At 45.9% G+C, this 18,191-nt stretch overlaps 1 protein-coding gene across 1 annotated transcript in view; it reads left to right on the top strand.

Moving 5' to 3' along the window:
- Window positions 1-18,191, top strand: part of ago3a (argonaute RISC catalytic component 3a) — a 46,355-nt gene that overhangs the window by 1,396 nt on the left and 26,768 nt on the right. The window contains exons 2-9 of the mRNA XM_064945466.1: window positions 9,850-10,021; window positions 10,297-10,417; window positions 10,582-10,790; window positions 11,681-11,817; window positions 16,447-16,581; window positions 16,715-16,802; window positions 17,323-17,470; window positions 17,568-17,687. Of these exons, the coding sequence (XP_064801538.1) occupies window positions 9,850-10,021; window positions 10,297-10,417; window positions 10,582-10,790; window positions 11,681-11,817; window positions 16,447-16,581; window positions 16,715-16,802; window positions 17,323-17,470; window positions 17,568-17,687 (1,130 nt within the window). The remainder of the gene's footprint in view (window positions 1-9,849; window positions 10,022-10,296; window positions 10,418-10,581; window positions 10,791-11,680; window positions 11,818-16,446; window positions 16,582-16,714; window positions 16,803-17,322; window positions 17,471-17,567; window positions 17,688-18,191) is intronic.

Raw genomic sequence — 18,191 nt, forward strand, 5'->3', positions numbered from 1 at the left:
CTTTTAGATATTAATACGATTCCCCATCATAATGACCAACCGTCCTGCCCACAGGCACAGTAAGTTGAAATTGAATTGTATTTAACCTCTGACTTCCCACACGGACTGTTTTTGTGCAACCCAATACAATTGAAAGCAACGCTAGTGTATGTAGATAGACCCGCTGTTGCTAAAAGCACCTTGGTAAATTTATGAATGGCCACCAACTACCTTTTCTTTAACTATAACTAGGGAACTTCCTCAACAGTTGTCTGTTGGCCATGTGTGAGTCACAGGTGAAATGTCATTCTATACACACCATGTGGGAGTACAGTGTCTTTGAAGTCCTGTAAAGTTGGGTTAGTCATAAGTGGAGGAATACCATGAAATATAGACCTAACAAAAGTTTTGTCGTCATATTTCACACTTAAGCCTTTATGGGTATCTTCCTACTCATGACACTCAGTCGTTAGTCATAGAAAAGTCCACATGGTTATGCATGATGAAATGTTCAGCACACAGGTGATTGGTGGCATCTTAATTGGGGAGAACAGACTAGTTGTAATGAGTGGAGTAGTATCAAACACATGGTCTCCCACTGTTTGATGCCATTCCAGGCATTATTACTAGTTCTCCCCTCAGCAGCTTCCTGTGGTTCAGCAATAGGCTCATCTTGTTTGTCACCGCAGTCATGTGCCACACTGTTTATCAGAGGTCAGTAGGGCCCAAAAAATCAGTTACGGAACCCAGCAATGCCAAGTTAATTGTAAAACTTGTATTTTCTTTCAACGGTATAGGAATGCCCCTGTTTGCTTTTTTAGTTATCTGTATTTTTGCCAGGTAAGTTGACAGAACAGTCTCATTTACAGCAATGACCTGGGGAATAGTTACAGGGTATGAATGAACCAATTGTAAACTGGGGATGGTTAGGTGACCGTATGAGGGCCAGATTGGGGAGTTAGCCAGGACAACTGGGTTAACACCCTTACAAGTGCCATGGGATCTTTAATGACCACAGAGAGTCAGGACACCTGCTTAATGTCCCCCTAAACAGGGCAAAATTCCCAATCACTGCCCTGGGGCATTGGGATATTTGCATTAGGCCAGACGAAAGGGTGCCTCCTACTGGCTCTCCAACACCACTTCCAGCAGCATCTGGTCTCCCATCCAGAGACTGACCAGGACCTCCCCTGCTTAGCTTCAGAAGCAAGCCAGCAGTGAGATGCAGGGTGGTATGTTGCTGGCATACATACTGTGTGTGGGTGCGCACATATGTGTTATGGATGTGAAACGGCTAGCTTAGTTAGCGGTGGTGCGCGCTGTGTTTCAATCGGTGCTCTACCTTGAAGTAGTGGTTCCCCTTGCTCTGCAAGGGACGTGGCTTTTGTGGAGCGATGGGTAACGATGCTTCGTGGGTGACTGTTGTTGATGTGTGCAGAGGGTCCCTGGTTTGCGCCCGGGTATGGGTGAGGGGACGGTCTAAAGTTATACTGTTACATATGTCTCGTCTACCGTTTGTGATAATGCTAATGATAACCGTTTGCTGGTAGATGGAAAGGCTATCCCAAAAACCATCTCAACTAAATGTTAATTACAAAGTAGCCTGTGCTTACCTGGCAGAATTATATCATTATTTGCATCAATCCAGTGACGATTTGTTTAGTTAACTCTGGTAGTCTAGTGGTTAGAGCGTTGGACTAGTAACCGGAAGGTTGCGAGTTCAAACCCCCGAGCTGACAAGGTACAAATCTGTCGTTCTGCCCCTGAACAGGCAGTTAACCCACTGTTCCCAGGCCGTCATTGAAAATAAGAATTTGTTCTTAACTGACTTGCCTGGTTAAATAAAGGTAAAATAAAAAAATTGCACATTAGCGCTACAGAAACCCCACAAGCCAAACAACTGTCTCAAGCTGGTGCACAATTGCATTAAAGGATAACTACATCAACATTTCTTAGATTCCCCCCCCCAGACCTCAAAAGTGGTCTCCTGATGTTTGAGCATTGTTGTGGACTTAGAACATACACTTATGTTTTCTTTCTATTAGTAATGTTTGATTTAGATTTTATAGGGTCCTAGTTCATGAGAGGCAAAGTTACGGACTACTTTTCCTTATTCAAAGCATTTCAGTTTGAATCGTCAGTGGGACTGCACGGTCATGTTTTCTCATGAATAGACTGCAAAACAGTGGTGATGTGTAGGCTCGGCCTAAATCAAAAGGGAAAGCATACATAATAGAGGAGACCCTGTATAACCTAGATGGTAGCCTAGGTCAGACTGTTCCTCCTTGTCTTTTACAATGACAGCCAGGGAAACCGTTTTTACAGTTTGCATTGTCTGTAGTCGTAACGGAAACTTTCCACTTCTCCTGCAACAATACCCTAGCAGGTAGACCCAGTGAGTGACACCTGATACAGCCAGGCCAGACAGAGCTATATTAATTCCCTCCAGAGGAGGTCCCCCCTGGCAACTGACCTCCAAGCCTCCTCAGGTTGTAGTGTTTTTAAAAGGGGGATAACTGGGCCATGTTCATTATGCACCAAACGGTAGACTGCGGGCTATAACAGGGTGGGGACTATCTGGACTTCTACTGATAAGAAATGCTCATTTTTGCTTCTCTGTTTCAAAACATTTTGCTACAGTGTGCCCTAAAAGACAAACCTGAACAGGGCAGTTGTTTTCTGTCCGTCAGCTGCGTACCCATGAGGGGGAACAGAACAGTGGGCTTGATTCCTCAGTGAATGATTGAAAGGGGGCCCTCGTTGCTAAGAAGAGTGTGGCGTGAGAAAATGCTAATTGATTGCCTGGCATGCTTATTAACGCACTGTTCATTCCAACGGTAGTCTGGCAGCATGCAACGTTTGTGCCGTTTGAGAAACAGACCAGATTAGCTAGTGCTCATAGGATATGACTTGAGCTTTTAAACCTTAATGATCACATCCATCACACAGTACATGTTGTAGCTCTGTCTGTATGGTATTTGAATGGCAACACATGATCATAAAACGTTGTTCATATGAGGTTGGATATTACACTGAACAACAAAAGAAATGCAACATGTAAAGTGTTGGTCCCATATTTTATGTGTTTAAATAAAACATCCCAGAAATGTTCCATACGCACAAAAAGCTAATTTCTCTCAAATTTTGTGCACAAATTTGTTTACATCCCTGTTAGTGAGCATTTCTCATTTGCCAAGATAATCCATCCACCTGACAGTTGTGGCATATCAAGAAGCTGATTAAACAGCATGATCATTACACAGGTGCACCTTGTGCTGGGGACAATAAAAGGCCACTCTAAAATGTTTAGTTTTGTCACACAACACAATGCCACAGATGTCTCAAGTTTTGAGGGAGTGTGCAATTGGCATGCTGACTGCCAGAATGTCCACCAGAGCTGTTTCCAGGGAATTTAATGTTAATTTCTCTACCATAAGATGCCTCCAGTCGTTTTTAGAGAATGCGTCAGTATGTCCAACCAGCCTCACAAACGCAGTCCATGTGAATGGTGTCGAGTAGGTGAGCGGTTTGCTGATGTCAACGTTGTGAACAGAGTGCCCCATGGTGAGATTATGGTATGGGCAGGCATAAGCTACAGCCAACGAACACAATTGCATTTTATCGATGGCAATTTGAATGCACAAAAATACCGTAACGAGATCCTGAGGCAGTTTGTTTTTCTTCCCAATTTTTTTTTCTTCCATTTGTGCCAAATGTTTTATATTTTTGTTCAGTATAGTATGTGATGTTAAGATGGGTTCTACTGTCAGTTAGGGTTTTGGGTGTGTAACCTAGCACGCTTAATAGTGCATGAGAAGTGCAGCTGCTTCCTGTTGTAATGGATACGTTCGTGACATACAGACTCATCTGCACACACCTGTGTGGGGCTTACCGAAAGAAAAAGGGACACCACACAGGCAGTACAGGCACACACAGGCAGTACAGGTGACCCCCCCCCCCCTAACTATCGACCCCCCCCTAACTATCAAGGGGGTCTTCTAGGTAAATGTGGTTGAGGTACTTACGGTTTGTTAGTAGAAGCTATGTTTGAATAGGCATATATGGTCGTTTTCTTTGTCTTTCTGATTCACACCCTCCCGCTCCTTCTGTTCTACTTCCTCTTGTTCTTCCCGCTCTTTGTTTCACCTAACCCCGTCCACCCCCTTTCTTATCCTCTTTCTCTCTTTCTCTCTCTCGCGCCCGCCTCTGTAGCTCCTCACTTTATTTGAGTAAAAAAGGCGGGAAGTCGATGACCCCCTTTGATTTTCAAATCCTTGTCCAAAGCTAGCCCATCTGGGACGCATTGTGAGGGGGTCAATATTGTGATGTTGACTATCAGCTAGAATATTCAATATTTTGAGTAGTATTCCTGAGGCACCAACCGGAAGAAAACAGACAAACAGGGAGGGACAACCTGGAGTTGTCCTATGAGGAAATACTCAATTTCTCTTTCCGTCACAAATCATTTTCCGTTGTGTGCCCTAATGAACACGACCCTGCTGAGCCTGTGTTCATTAGGATCTTGCAGCCTGTGTCCCCATAGCCTAGTAAGGAATGTTATTTTTCACTTCTAACAAGTGAATTAAATTAAAACAGCCTATGCATGTGTGCTAGATTGAGAAGCATCTCTGTCTGTGTCGACCTTCACATGTTGTGAGTGTGGCTAGTATTGAGCTCATGTGGGTGGGCTTTGTGTGAGAGCTGGAGGGGGAGGGAGATACGTGAGTGGGAGAGCCAGAGAGCGAGTGATTCAGAGAGGGAGGGAGAGCGCATGGGGATAGATGGAGAGGACTGACTGAGTCAGTAGGAGGGCCCAGTAGCAGTGGGCTGTAAAGGCTGGGGGATGTCTGTCTCAGCTCTGTGGGATGAGGAGGAGGCCTGGATTGGGCACTCGTCTCTCCTTCCTGAGCTCTGTGTTTAGTGAGGACCATTTAGCCTAAATCTATGCGGGGGAACACAACACAGTGGCACAGTGCAGGAGGGCGGGGGGGTTCAGACAGGAAGTGAGGGACCCAGGGCTGATGTGAGGGGAGTGTCTTAAGGGGATAATCAAACTTGTTTTGTGGGGAAACTGAGGGAGAGAAGACAGAGCCTGACATTGTTGAAAGTGAGAAATTATCCCAGTATTTTTTATTTTATTTTTTGCGTGTGTGCTGCTTGAAACAACACATTTGATTGGCTGGCACTAGTAGGTATGTTTTATATCACCGACTGACTTCATTGAGATGAGCCCACAAATCATCAACCTGCGTTTTAAACCATTTCACCTGCGTTTTAAGTTTTTCGCTTCAACAGAGTGATCAGGGGCCTGCAACTGTAGTTTTCCATCACAGAAAATACATTAGTGCAACACATTTGGCAGAAAATAGCATCACTTTCAGAAGTGCAACGATGCATGGCCGTTATATTTCTAATGTTCATCATGGAAAGAATGTAGCCTGCTGCAATTTACCAGAGAAAAGCAGCTAAACATCAGTCAGAGCGCTGTCAGCTGATAGAATGCCCTTTCATGAGTTCTCATCTGAGTGGAGAAGTGCAACTGAAGCACAAAATGTGTCTAATGCCCAGCAGAAACTCCAAAAAGAAGCATTTTAGATCTGCGTTTACAAAACACACTAAGAGATTTGTTCTGCGTTTTAAAAATATATTTTTTGTTATTACAAACACACAATTCTGCATTAATGTGACCCCGGCCTAACGCCAGTCCATATCTCTCCCTCCTTCCTAGTCCTAATCACAGAGTCTGTTGTTCTCCCTGACCACAAAACATGTTTTATTGTCCCCTCCGCTAGTACCCTGATGTTCCGACCAGGCTGACAGAGCTAGCTCATTCGCGTGTTGGTGTGTGTATCCGCTCTCGCTCCAGCCTTCCTTGTGTCCCCCCCCCCTTGCCATCCATCCTCAGGGTACTTCATGTTGCCTCTCCCTCCTTGGTCTCCCTCTACAGTTTGTGTTTGTTTGTGGAGTGAGTGGCTCCGGTCGGTGCCCGACACTCTCTGAGCACTGAGGTAGATGGGACAAGTGACAGAGCGGGGGAATAAACTAGTTGTTTGACACGCATCAGTCCCTCCCAGCCCGTGGCGCTCTGTCACTGTGTGCGTCCGTCGGTCCTCGTGTGCCTGGGCCCGCTGCCTGCTGTGACTGACGCCTTTGTGCCCCGCCGCATCGGAGCACTCGCCCTGTTCTCACAGCCCAGGCCTTCAGGATTAGACATACAACAGCTGTATTGTGTGTGTGTGGGTCTACCCTGAATCTGTGTGAGTACGTTTTCAGCCAATCATTGTGGAAGGCAGCGGGACTGAGGAAGGGAGAGCCCAGACTTGATGTGTAATGGTAACTAGGTCATGTTCATTAGGGCACACCATTGCAATATGTTTCAAGAGTTTCTTGTTGGAGTTGATTGAGTTCAGGTAGTATAATGCATCTCTGTTTAAGTCTGTTTCGGGGTGTTTGCATCCATTCCATGCCTACTGAACATGATGCCAGTCAGTGTAGGTATCCGCTGCTTTTCAGGGATGTGGTTACTGGTTTCTCTCCTAGCCTGTGATAATATAGCCTAGTAATTTTTCACCTCCCAACATTAAACAGCGTCCAGTCTATGTGTGTAGCAAGCTGAGGTCGCCTGAGATCGAACGCCGGCTTGCTCATAAGACACTTAAATTAATTAAATGCTATTGCACTAAGCCAACCTTGTCGAGTTTATCGCTTGGGTCCCATTTTGGCCCATCCACTTCTGTTACAGTTTGACTGAGAAATTGTCATTACAAGGTCAGTTCTGTGATGCCTCTTTATCTCTCCACATACCCACTGACTTGTTCTTTCTAATATCAGGGACATATTCATTAGGCATCAAACTGAAGAAAGCGGTCAGAAAGAGGGAAGAACTATCTGACCTTGTCCAATAACGCTAGTTGTTGTTTTCTGTTGTACACTGTTTTCCTACGGTATGCCCTAACGAATACTACCCAGTTTACTGCCTCTGTTAGTTGGTGTCTGTACTGTAGTCCGTAACATGCGGTCAGGAAACAAAACGAGACAAAGCGTTGAAAGTACCTACAATTTTTCTGTTTGGAAAACACGTTCTTCCATTTACGACTCTTCTGACCCCACACACACACACACACTTTCAGAGTAAACACATGAGGGGGAGGTTTCCTTGAACCTGCTCCCTCTCACCGCTAAATGACGCAGACCACAAGCCTTTGATGCCTCCACATGGGCTTTTGAGTAGGCCATCTCTCATTGTCAGCAATCTCGTTACGGGAAGGCCTATAGGTCACAGGTCATGGTATTCCAGGATAGTTGAGTACTAATCATCATGTTGTGCATTTTAGGCATCAACTTTGTTGTTTTGTAGACTTCAACATTTTTGGTTGATCCATTGGTGTGTATCTTGGGTCAATGAGGTCATATGAGCAGTTTGTTCAGCTTCACACCCCTTTGTGTGTGTGTGTTCCACTGAGCCATTGGTCTCTGTGCTGTGTTGCTTGCTTGGTACTGAGCATGCCTTATATGGGCAGTGGGTGACCCGAGGACAGGGCCAGCTCGGGGCCACTGGGGCCGACACAGTGTCAGAGATACCTCAGACTAGAGTAGTCAGCTCTCCCTCTACTTACCTCCCTGCCCTGGCCCCCCTCTACAACGTTCCCCTCTACAGTTCCCAGGGGCGTGCTTGTACTTGTTTTGTCTGCAAGGGGCTCAAATAGTTTAGAAGGGGGGAGAATTGAGAGATACTAGGCCGTGTGTGTGCTTGAGAAGCATTCTGAATAATCAGTGACAGAGAAAATAGGCTAACATGCTTTGGAAGGGATTTTTGCGATCGAGTTTAGTTCTGCAAAAGAGTGTGTTTTGAATCCATTTCTTTGAACTTCTGAGGGGGAAATGGCCAGGAGGGTTAGGTTTAATAACCGGAAGCTTGGAAATGTTGAGTAGTTTCTGGCAAGTTCTTTTTTTTTCTTTTTCTTTTTTCTCAGTGTTCTGAATTTCTGACCCGCTGTTTGTGGGTGTGTGTTATGCTTTACTCTCTGTGGCCTTGGTGTTTCTTTGTGTCTCGCTCGCTACATGGTGGGATGATGATGCTGCAGCTGCTTTCCTGTGTGTATGGTTGGTCGAGCCTGCTTGCGCGTTTCGGTAAAGGCCTGTCAGAAGGCACTTGTGCGTGTGTATCTGTAAGACGGCATCAAATTGTATTTGTCACATGTGCCGAATACAACATCAGCAGGACGTGTGTGTGTGTAAAAGAACCATCAGGACTAGGAGAAAAGTGTTTTAAAATGTATATGTTTTTATATAGAATGCCTGGCACAGTGTCCAGAGGCAGGATGGTCCTCTTCCTGTGTTTCTCTCTCTGCGTTGGCCCAGTGACTCATGCAGCATGGAGGCTAGTAGGCACGCATACTGTACTGAGAGGAATACCAGCCCTCCCTGCCCATTCCCCCAGCCATCCTACTCCTCCCTCTCCTCCTGCTTGGCTTACTCACCCCCACCGCAGCACAGGAAAAGCAATCTGTGTGTCAGAGAGCGCCTGTGTCTCTCACGGTCTGAGAGTGTGTTTGTGTGTGTGGCGGTATGAGTAAACCCATGTGTCTCTCTCTGTCTGAGACCTGCACTGGTCTCCCCTCGGCCCCCTGGATCATTTCCATCACAAAAGGGCTGGTGTGTGTCCGTGGGACAGTTATGGCTGGAATTCCAGACTTCTCTCTCTCCCTTTCTTTGCTGTCATTGTGGCCCTCCAAGGTCTGGCCTTAGCCTACACCCAACCTGCATCTGCCACCCCTGTACCCACCCCTCAAGGTCCACCAGGCGAGAGAAACGGACGGGGAGAGAACCATGAACGCTCCAGCTTCTGAAAGACAGCCCTAAACAAACATTTCTACTCATGCTCTTAGGCCATGAGCTGGCAGCACCTGAGAGAGGGTTCTGTTATGGTTTTTATTCCATTCCCCCCTCCCCTCACCTGCGCTGGGGCTTTGAATGAACTGACACCCACTCGTATGCTGACACCCACTCATCATGACTCAATAGGAGGTGAATCATTCATAGCCCTGACACTCATTTATTAATGACACGTTGGAGCAGTTTGGTTTTGGTGGTGGAGAGTACCAGAGAGAGGCTGAGGGGGAAACTCCCATGGTTTACTTTCTGCTTGTCGTCTTGAGTTGCGAGATGGAGATGGGAGTGTTGAATAGGGGTGATGAGGATATGTATGTGGAACAAACATTTAAATGCAACATGCATCAATTTCACCAAATTTTTATTGATAAAAAAATATATATATATTACGTCAACAACGTCAGCAAATGTTCGGCTAAATCAGCACAACGCTTCAAAAGGCAATTTTTATTTATTTTTCTCTACATCAGCTGCTCCTGATGTTGATGGGTGGGCCACGAGACGGAAGACCCAAAATGGCACTGGGATGAGTGTGGCACATCGGGGTGTTTTTAAAATAACTCTTGTCTACTGGGTTAAAGTGATTCCTGTGTAAGACATCCTGTGCCTGGGGGTGGCAATGTGTGGGATGCACTGCTGTGTACACACACACACACACACACACGTGTCTGGGTGTTTTGTTTCTGTTGGGTTTAATTTTTCATAGAGAAACCAAACCTTTATTCCCCCCATAGTATTCCTTGCTGTGTCTGTACTTTCTAAAGTGGTTCCTTCCAGTAGATTCTTTCAGCCAACATCTCTATCTTCTTGACACACAGGCAGCAGGTGATTGAGACCTTACTTTTTGTCAAAAGGGCCACTACAAAGCTGATTTTAGCAATTTACTAATCTAAGCCTGTTCCTCCAGGAACTGGTCTGTTGTAATGGAAATTGAATGATTGTTCCCCTTTTCCATTCTCTCTACCCTCCCATCTCTAGGAGCCGTTGGAGCCCAGCCCCTGTTCACTGTGCCACGGCGGCCTGGCTATGGCACCATGGGAAAGCCCATCAAGCTGCTGGCCAACTGCTTCCAGGTGGATATCCCCAAGATAGACGTCTACCTTTATGAGGTGGACATCAAGCCCGAGAAGTGCCCGCGCCGCGTCAACAGGTACGCTTAGAATAACAGAGTTTGCCTTCTGCTAGGGTCTCCAAAATGTTTCACATGGTATCAGATTAGGGGTTGTTCATGTGGTTGTTGAAGTGTGACTAGAGGTAATTTGATGTTTTATTCGACTTGTGTTTTATTTATTATTATTACTTTGAACACTAATTATAGAGCCCCATATGGGCAGATAAAGAGCTGCATGCGGCTCCAGAGCCACAGGTTGCAGACCATTGGACAAGACTCAAGAGGACAACTTGTTTTGGTTTTGTGTTCTATAGGGAGGTTGTGGATTCCATGGTGCAGCACTTCAAGGTTACCATCTTTGGGGATCGTCGGCCAGTCTACGATGGGAAGAGGAGCTTGTACACAGCCAACCCGCTGCCTGTGGCAACCGCAGGGGTAAGAAGGATGTAGAATGACACCCAGCCACACACACAGTCAAACCTACCTGGGGCTCCCACAAGACTGAAAACACACTCTCACTCACGCTCCCACACTTCTTGATCTGTTAATGCACGCACACACATCTCTAACCCCCCCCCCCAACCACCACACACTCACAGGTGGATCTGGATGTCACCCTACCGGGTGAAGGGGGCAAGGACCGGCCCTTTAAGGTCTCAATCAAGTTTGTGTCTCTGGTGAGCTGGCACATGCTGCACGAGGTGCTAACCGGCCGCAGCGTGCCTGAGCCCCTGGAGCTGGACAAGCCCATCAGCACCAACCCAGTACACGCTGTGGACGTGGTGCTGCGACACCTGCCCTCCATGAAGTGAGTTAGACAGTCGCCGCCCAAGTGGTTATAATACGAAATGTTATAACTATGTGATTGGGTTAATTATTTGATAAACAGGATGCATGCATTTCTGAAAAGTTGAGCATGTATTCCTGGAATCCTCAGCAAACTGATTTAAAAGCAAACGACTCAACTCTGCTACATGTTGTTTTTTTTGTTTTTTTTACTTTTGAGGCAGATTTATTTACTGAAGATGTAGGTCTAATAAACCCATATGGTATTTAATTTGCTGGCCTGCGAGACTTCATTTTATTCCAAGATAATTTCTTAATGACAAATAAAGTACTGAATTTCAGTAGTCACTTCCGCTTAGTGCCACATAGGTAATGAAACGCGTGAATGTATGCCCTTGCAAATCAAAATGTGGTTGTTTTTATGGCCTGACTATAATCAGCCAGGAAATCAAGTTTATTGTGTCTACCTATGCCTTCATACCTGACTTCACTCAAAGCCTCCTCCACTCAAAAACAATGCGTTATCAGCGTGCCTACCAAAACTAAGTCTTAAATAAAAACATGTTTGCTATAGCTTCAGGCTACTGCATTGACAGAATGTGTCCAGGACTTTCTAGGAAACGCAAATGTTGTTATTAATTAGTCCTTGCCGCTCAGTGATAGGATGTCGATAAGGTCGTGTGGAGTTTTCACTCTCTCGTTTCATTGATGTTCAGTGTCAATTGAAAAATAGATTGTTGTCAGACTGTCACTGTGCAAAGCGCTATTGACCAAGATTCTGGTCCAGGTTGTGGAAACTAACTTCCCCATTCTCCTGTCTGTCCCCCTTCTATCTGTCTTTCCTTATTTTGTTTCTCTTCTCTCACTCTTCTCCCCCCTCACTATCTCTCTATTTCGCCTCCCCCTCTCCAGGTACACTCCAGTGGGCCGCTCCTTCTTCTCAGCCCCAGAGGGCTACGACCATCCCCTGGGAGGGGGGAGAGAGGTGTGGTTTGGTTTCCACCAGTCTGTACGCCCCGCCATGTGGAAGATGATGCTCAATATTGACGGTGAGGACGACGCACATCACGTTGCCACCAATCCTAACCTTAGCCATTAGGGGGATGAAAGAATCATCTGGGGCCATATGGATCAGAGTAGGAGTTGCTATCTAGGATCAAGTCCCCCTGTCCATGTAATCTTATTCAATGTGATCTAAAGGGCTAAACAGATCTTATATCATCACTCCTACTCTGAGAGGCTTTATGAACACAGGCCCCGAACCTGTATCAGTGTTTGGGGCAACTTCTACCTAATATGGGAGGACTCCATAATGGGTGTTGTGCCGCATACTGGCAACAGGGTGGTTTGGAAGGATGGTTCTGGTTATAGGTGGGTGGGCTGGCTATAGCCTTTGTAGACGGTGGATTTGGGGGGTGTGTGGAGGGGGGGTGTGTCTCTTGCTTTGTGAGAACTGCCTAGGCGGTTGCTGTGGAGACGGAGGTGCAGGGATCTGAGGGGCGCTTTGTGTTTGGGAGCGATTTTGGTGGGCTGCTTTTGTTTTGGGGAGTGCTTGACTGCTCTCTCTGCCTTAGTGCCTTGGTTTTCCCGCTCTCCCTCTCTAGCAAATCATTTGGCTTCGTCTCGCCCATTCGCCACCAAAAGGCAGAAAAAGTCCAGCCGTCTGCAAATGATTCTCTTTTTCATTAGTCATTGTGAGGAGAATAGGCCCTAAAAGAGCGCGAAAGCAAATAGGCGCCAATGTTCTGTTTTATCTCACCAGGGGACTATATATATATATCCACACACACCCTAACTGAAGATACAGCAACACCGAGAAAGTGTGTGTTTGTAAGCAACAAACAAAAATGGGTGCAATTTAAAACCCTTTCATTTTCATACTCCCAAGAGTAGAGTATCAGCACTATCACAAGCATCAAAACATACATAACATTTCTGATGTAATTTCCTGTTTATGGGGATGACAACCCTACTGTCTCCGAGGAGAGTGACCGTCACCTGCACTCCACATCATTTCTAATTGCATGTCTACTCCGATTGTCACTGTCGCTGTCAGATGTGGCCCTGACGTCACTGTGACGTCAGCCCAGTATCAGTGAAGCGTCTGTTTCCTCTCTACTCATCTCTCCATTCAGGTGGAAAAAGCATTAGGGCCTTCATCTAGGGGCCAGCTTCCTCTAACGGCACATAAAACCAGAGGGATGTTGGATGTTCCTCCTCGGTTTTATTTAATGTTTGAGAGCCATGTTGGCATGTCACTTCCCTGAGGTACTTAGGTGGTGTCCCTGGCTATGAAGCAGGCCTTGTGCTGCTGTACTTGGTCTGAGATATAAGCCTAAATAGCAAAAAATGATGGCTGATAATTGATGACAAATGGCTGTTTCTGGCGTGATGTACAGTTGAAGTCGGAAGTGTACATACACTTCGTTTGGAGTCATTAAAACTCGTTTTTCAACCACTCCACAAATTCCTTGTTAACAAACTATAGTCGGTTAGAACATCTACTTTGTGCATGACACAAGTAATTTTTCCAACAATTGTTTACAGACATTATTACACTTATAATTCACTGTATCACAATTCCAGTGGGTCATAAGTTTACATACACGAAGTTGAAGATGCCTTTTTTAAACAGCTTGGAAAATTCCAGAAAATGATAGGCTAATTGACATAATTTGAGTTAGAGGTGTACCTGTGGATGTACACTGCTCAAAAAAATAAAGGTAACACTTAAACAACACATCCTAGATCTGAATTAATGAAATATTCTTATTAAATACTTTTTTCTTTACATAGCACATTCAACTGACAACAAAATCACACAAAAATTATCAATGGAAATCAAATTTATCAACCCATGGAGGTCTGGATTTGGAGTCACACTCACAATTAAAGTGGAAAACCACACTACAGGCTGATCCAACTTTGATGTAATGTCCTTAAAACAAGTCAAAATGAGGCTCAGTAGTGTGTGTGTGGCCTCCACGTGCCTGTATGACCTCCCTACAACGCCTGGGCATGCTCCTGATGAGGTGGCGGATGGTCTCTTGAGGGATCTCCTCCCAGACCTGGACTAAAGCATCCGCTAACTCCTGGACAGTTTGTGGTGCAACGTGCCGTTGGTGGATGGAGCGAGACATGATGTCCCAGATGTGCTCAATTGGATTCAGGTCTGGGGAACGGGCGGGCCAGTCCATAGCGTCAATGCCTTCCTCTTGCAGGAACTGCTGACACTCCAGCCACATGAGGTCTAGCATTGTCTTGCATTAGGAGGAACCCAGGGCCAACCGCACCAGCATATGGTCTCACAAGGGGTCTGAGGATCTTATCTCGGTACCTAATGCCAGTCAGGCTACCTCTGGCGAGCACATGGAGGGCTGTGTGGCCCCCCAAAGAAATGCCACCCCACACCCTGACTGACCCACCGCCAATCCGGTCATGCTGGAGGATGTTGCAGGCAGCAGAACTTTCTCCACAGCGTCTCCAGACTCTGTCACGTTTGTCACATGTGCTCAGTGTGAACCTGCTTTCATCTGTGAAGAGCACAGGGCACCAGTGGCGAATTTGCCGATCTTGGTGTTCTCTGGCAAATGCCAAACGTCCTGCACGGTGTTGCGCTGTAAGCACAACCCCCACCTGTGGACGTCAGTCCCTCATACCACCCTCATGGAGTCTGTTTGACTGTTTGAGCAGACACATGCACATATGTGGCCTGCTGGAGGTCATTTTGAGGGCTCTGGCAGTGCTCCTCCTTGCACAAAGGCGGAGGTAGCGGCCCTGCTGCTTGGTTGTTGCCCTCCTACGGCCTCCTCCACATCTCCTGGTAGCGCCTCCATGCTCTGGACACTATACTGACAGACACAGCAAACCTTCTTGCCACAGCTCGCATTGATGTACCATCCTGGATGAGCTGCACTACCTGAGCCACTTGTGTGGGTTGTAGACTCAGTCTCATGCTACCACTAGAGTGAAAGCACCGCCAGCATTCAAAAGTGACCAAAACATCAGCCAGGAAGCATAGGAAGTGGTCTGTGGTCACCACCTGCAGAACCACTCCTTTATTGGGGGTGTCTTGCTAATTGCCTATAATTTCCACCTGTCGTCTATTCCATTTGCACAACAGCATATGAAATGTATTGTCAATCAGTGTTGGTTCCTAAGTGGACAGTTTGATTTCACAGAAGTGTGATTGACTTGGAGTTACATTGTGTTGTTTAAGTGTTCCCTTTATGTTTTTGAGCAGTGTATTTCAAGGCCTACCTTCAAACGCAGTGCCTCTTTGCTTGACATCAAGGAAAAATCAGCCAAGACCTCAGAAAAAAATTGTAGACCTCCACAGGTCTGGTTCATCCTTGGGAGCAATTTTCAAACGCCTGAGGGTACCACGTTCAGCTGTACAAACGATAGTACGCAAGTATGAAAACCATGGGATCACGTAGCCGTCATACCGCTCAGCAAGGAGACACGTTCTGTCTCCTAGAGATGAACGCACTTTGGTGCGAAAAGTGCAAATCAATCCCAGAAAAACAGCATAGGACCTTTTTGAAGATGCTGGAGGAAACGGGTACAAAAGTATCTATATCCACAGTAAAACGAGTCCTATATTTACATACCCTGAAATGTTGCTCAGCAAGGAAGAAGCCACTGCTCCAAAACTGCCACAAAAAAGCCAGACCATGGTTTGCAACTGCACATGTGGACAAAGATTGTACTTTTTGGAGAAATGTCCTCTAGTCTGATGAAACAAAAATAGAACTGTTTGTCCATAATGACCATCATTATGTTTTGAGGAAAAGGGGGAGGCTTGCAATCCAAAGAACACCATCCCAACCTTGAAGCACGGGGGTGGCAGCATCATGTTGTGGGGGTGCTTGGCTGCCCGAGGGACTGGTGCACTTCACAAAAGAGATGGCATCATGAGGAAGTAAAATTATGTGGATATATTGAAGCAACATCTCAAGACATCAGTCAGGAAGTTAAAGCTTGGTCGCAAATGGGTCTTCCAAATGGACAATCACCCCAAGCATACTTCCAACATTGTGGCAAAATGGCTTAAGGACAACAAAGTCAAGGTATTGGAGTGGCCATCACAAAGCCCTGACCTCAATCTTATAGAAATGTTGTGGGCAGAACTGAAAAAGCATGTGCGAGGAAAGAGGCCTACAAACCTGACTCAGTTATACCAGCTCTGTCGGGTGAATTTTAGCCCATTCCTCCTAACTTATTGTGGGAAGGTTGTAGAAAGCTACCCTAAACGTTTGACCCAAGTTAAACAATTTAAAGGCAGTGCTACCAAATACTAATTGAGTGTATGTAAACTTGTGACCCACTGAAAATGTGATGAATGAAATAAAAGCTGAAATAAATCATTCTCTCTCCTATTATTCTGACATTTCACATTCTTAAAATAAAGTGGTGATCCCAATTGACGTAAAACAGGGCATTTTTACTAGGATTAAATGTCAGGGATTGTGAAACTGAGTTTAAATGTATTTGGCTAAGGTGTATGTAAACTTCCGACTTCAACTGTATTTGACAGATCAAGATCAATTCACATTTGGCATCTACAGTAAATAGCTAGTGAGATTACTCTCGGTTTTGGCAGGTAGTGCTAGTGATGGGTAATTCTGAATGAGTGGGATCGAGTCTTGTTTTTGATGGCCCTGTCTGTCCTGCAGTGTCTGCCACGGCCTTCTATAAAGCCCAGCCAGTGATCCAGTTCATGTGTGAGGTCCTGGACATCCACAACATAGACGAGCAGCCCCGACCTCTCACAGACTCCCACCGGGTCAAATTCACCAAAGAAATCAAAGGTAGTGTTTTTTTGTGCGTTTTGTCTGTGTGCGTGAATGCAGATGTAAACTAGGATTTGGGGGTGGCTTTGTACACAAGTTTGTGTTATTGCCACGTCCCTGAGGTCATAAAAGAGGTCACTGTCCTGTCCAGGTCTGAAGGTGGAGGTCACACACTGTGGCACCATGCGGAGGAAGTACCGTGTTTGCAATGTGACCCGTCGGCCCGCCAGCCATCAAACGTGAGTCAAGAGCGCCCCAGAGAGATGGTGGTTTGGGACTAGACGTAGATTAGGTGGAGTGGGACTAGGGAGAGGCCAGAGAGACTGGGAGACGAGCATGGAGCCTGGGGTGTGGTTGTATATGTGGGGTGGGGCATGATGGGATGGGAGGAGAGAGGAGCATGCACTTAAATGTAGGATGACCAATTCACAAGAATTCACCCGAACCACAAAATGTCTGAGTCAGGTCCTTGTCTCGAGGTCAATTGGTGTTAGTCACTGTTGGCCAATATGCTATTACATGTAGCTGTTTATCTGTTGCTACTACTTTGTTTTCCACTATTTACTGATGCTCAACATTTTGATAGCTTTGTGAGGCGGTTTCTGTATCTTCACTGTATTAACTATGAAATTGAAGACTCGAGCTGTTGAAAACCTTGTCTTTTAACAGTCATATATAGTCTACATAGACCCAGACAAGCCCCTTTCAATGTTAAAGATGTTCTTAACCCTTGCCGTTCCATCGACCTGTTGTGGTCAGGTTCCCTCTGCAGCTGGAGAATGGTCAAACGGTGGAGCGTACGGTGGCCCAGTACTTCAGAGAGAAGTACAGCCTGCAGCTCAAGTATCCCCACCTGCCCTGCCTCCAGGTGGGGCAGGAGCAGAAGCACACCTACCTGCCCCTGGAGGTGAGAAACATTCAATCCAGTTGCTTTCTGTACTTGAGAAGGAAATCCCTGCTTGTATAATATACTCAATGTTTTTTTTTGTTTTGTGTCCCTGCAGGTGTGTAACATAGTAGCAGGGCAGCGCTGTATCAAGAAACTGACAGATAATCAGACGTCCACTATGATCAAAGCCACGGCTCGCTCTGCACCTGACAGACAGGAGGAGATCAGCCGACTGGTGAGTCAGTTGTGTCGCCTGGTGGCACGGAGGCTTATTTATTTTTATACAACAGGTGGGTCTAATCCTGGATGCTGATTGGTTAACCCCATTCCAGGTGTTGTCTATTCCACAAGTTAACACCGGCTAAATCTATAGAGTTGAAATGCCTATTACCTCTGTTCCGTGTGACTGCGTAATCCACTGTCTCGTCAGTTCCGCCTCCACTATTAAAAAGCATCTAGACATTATATCCCATTTTCTTTTGGACCAGCATTTAGTTCTCAACAATGGAGGTTTGTAATAACCTTTGTCTCTCTCCGACATTTGCAACATTGTTTCAATATTGAAATTCGATCTCCAGTTGTCCTTTGGTAATGAACGTGTCGGGGCGAGACAGGCTGGCAACTTTTCTCAGCCAGTCGAAATCATGAATCCGCATCGTTTTTATGGATATATATACAGTACCAGTCAAAAGTTTGGACACCTACTCATTCAAGGGGTTTTTCTTTATTTTTACTATTT

This window comes from Oncorhynchus masou, chromosome 29 (assembly GCF_036934945.1).
Source record: "Oncorhynchus masou masou isolate Uvic2021 chromosome 29, UVic_Omas_1.1, whole genome shotgun sequence".
Classification (NCBI taxonomy): domain Eukaryota; kingdom Metazoa; phylum Chordata; class Actinopteri; order Salmoniformes; family Salmonidae; genus Oncorhynchus; species Oncorhynchus masou.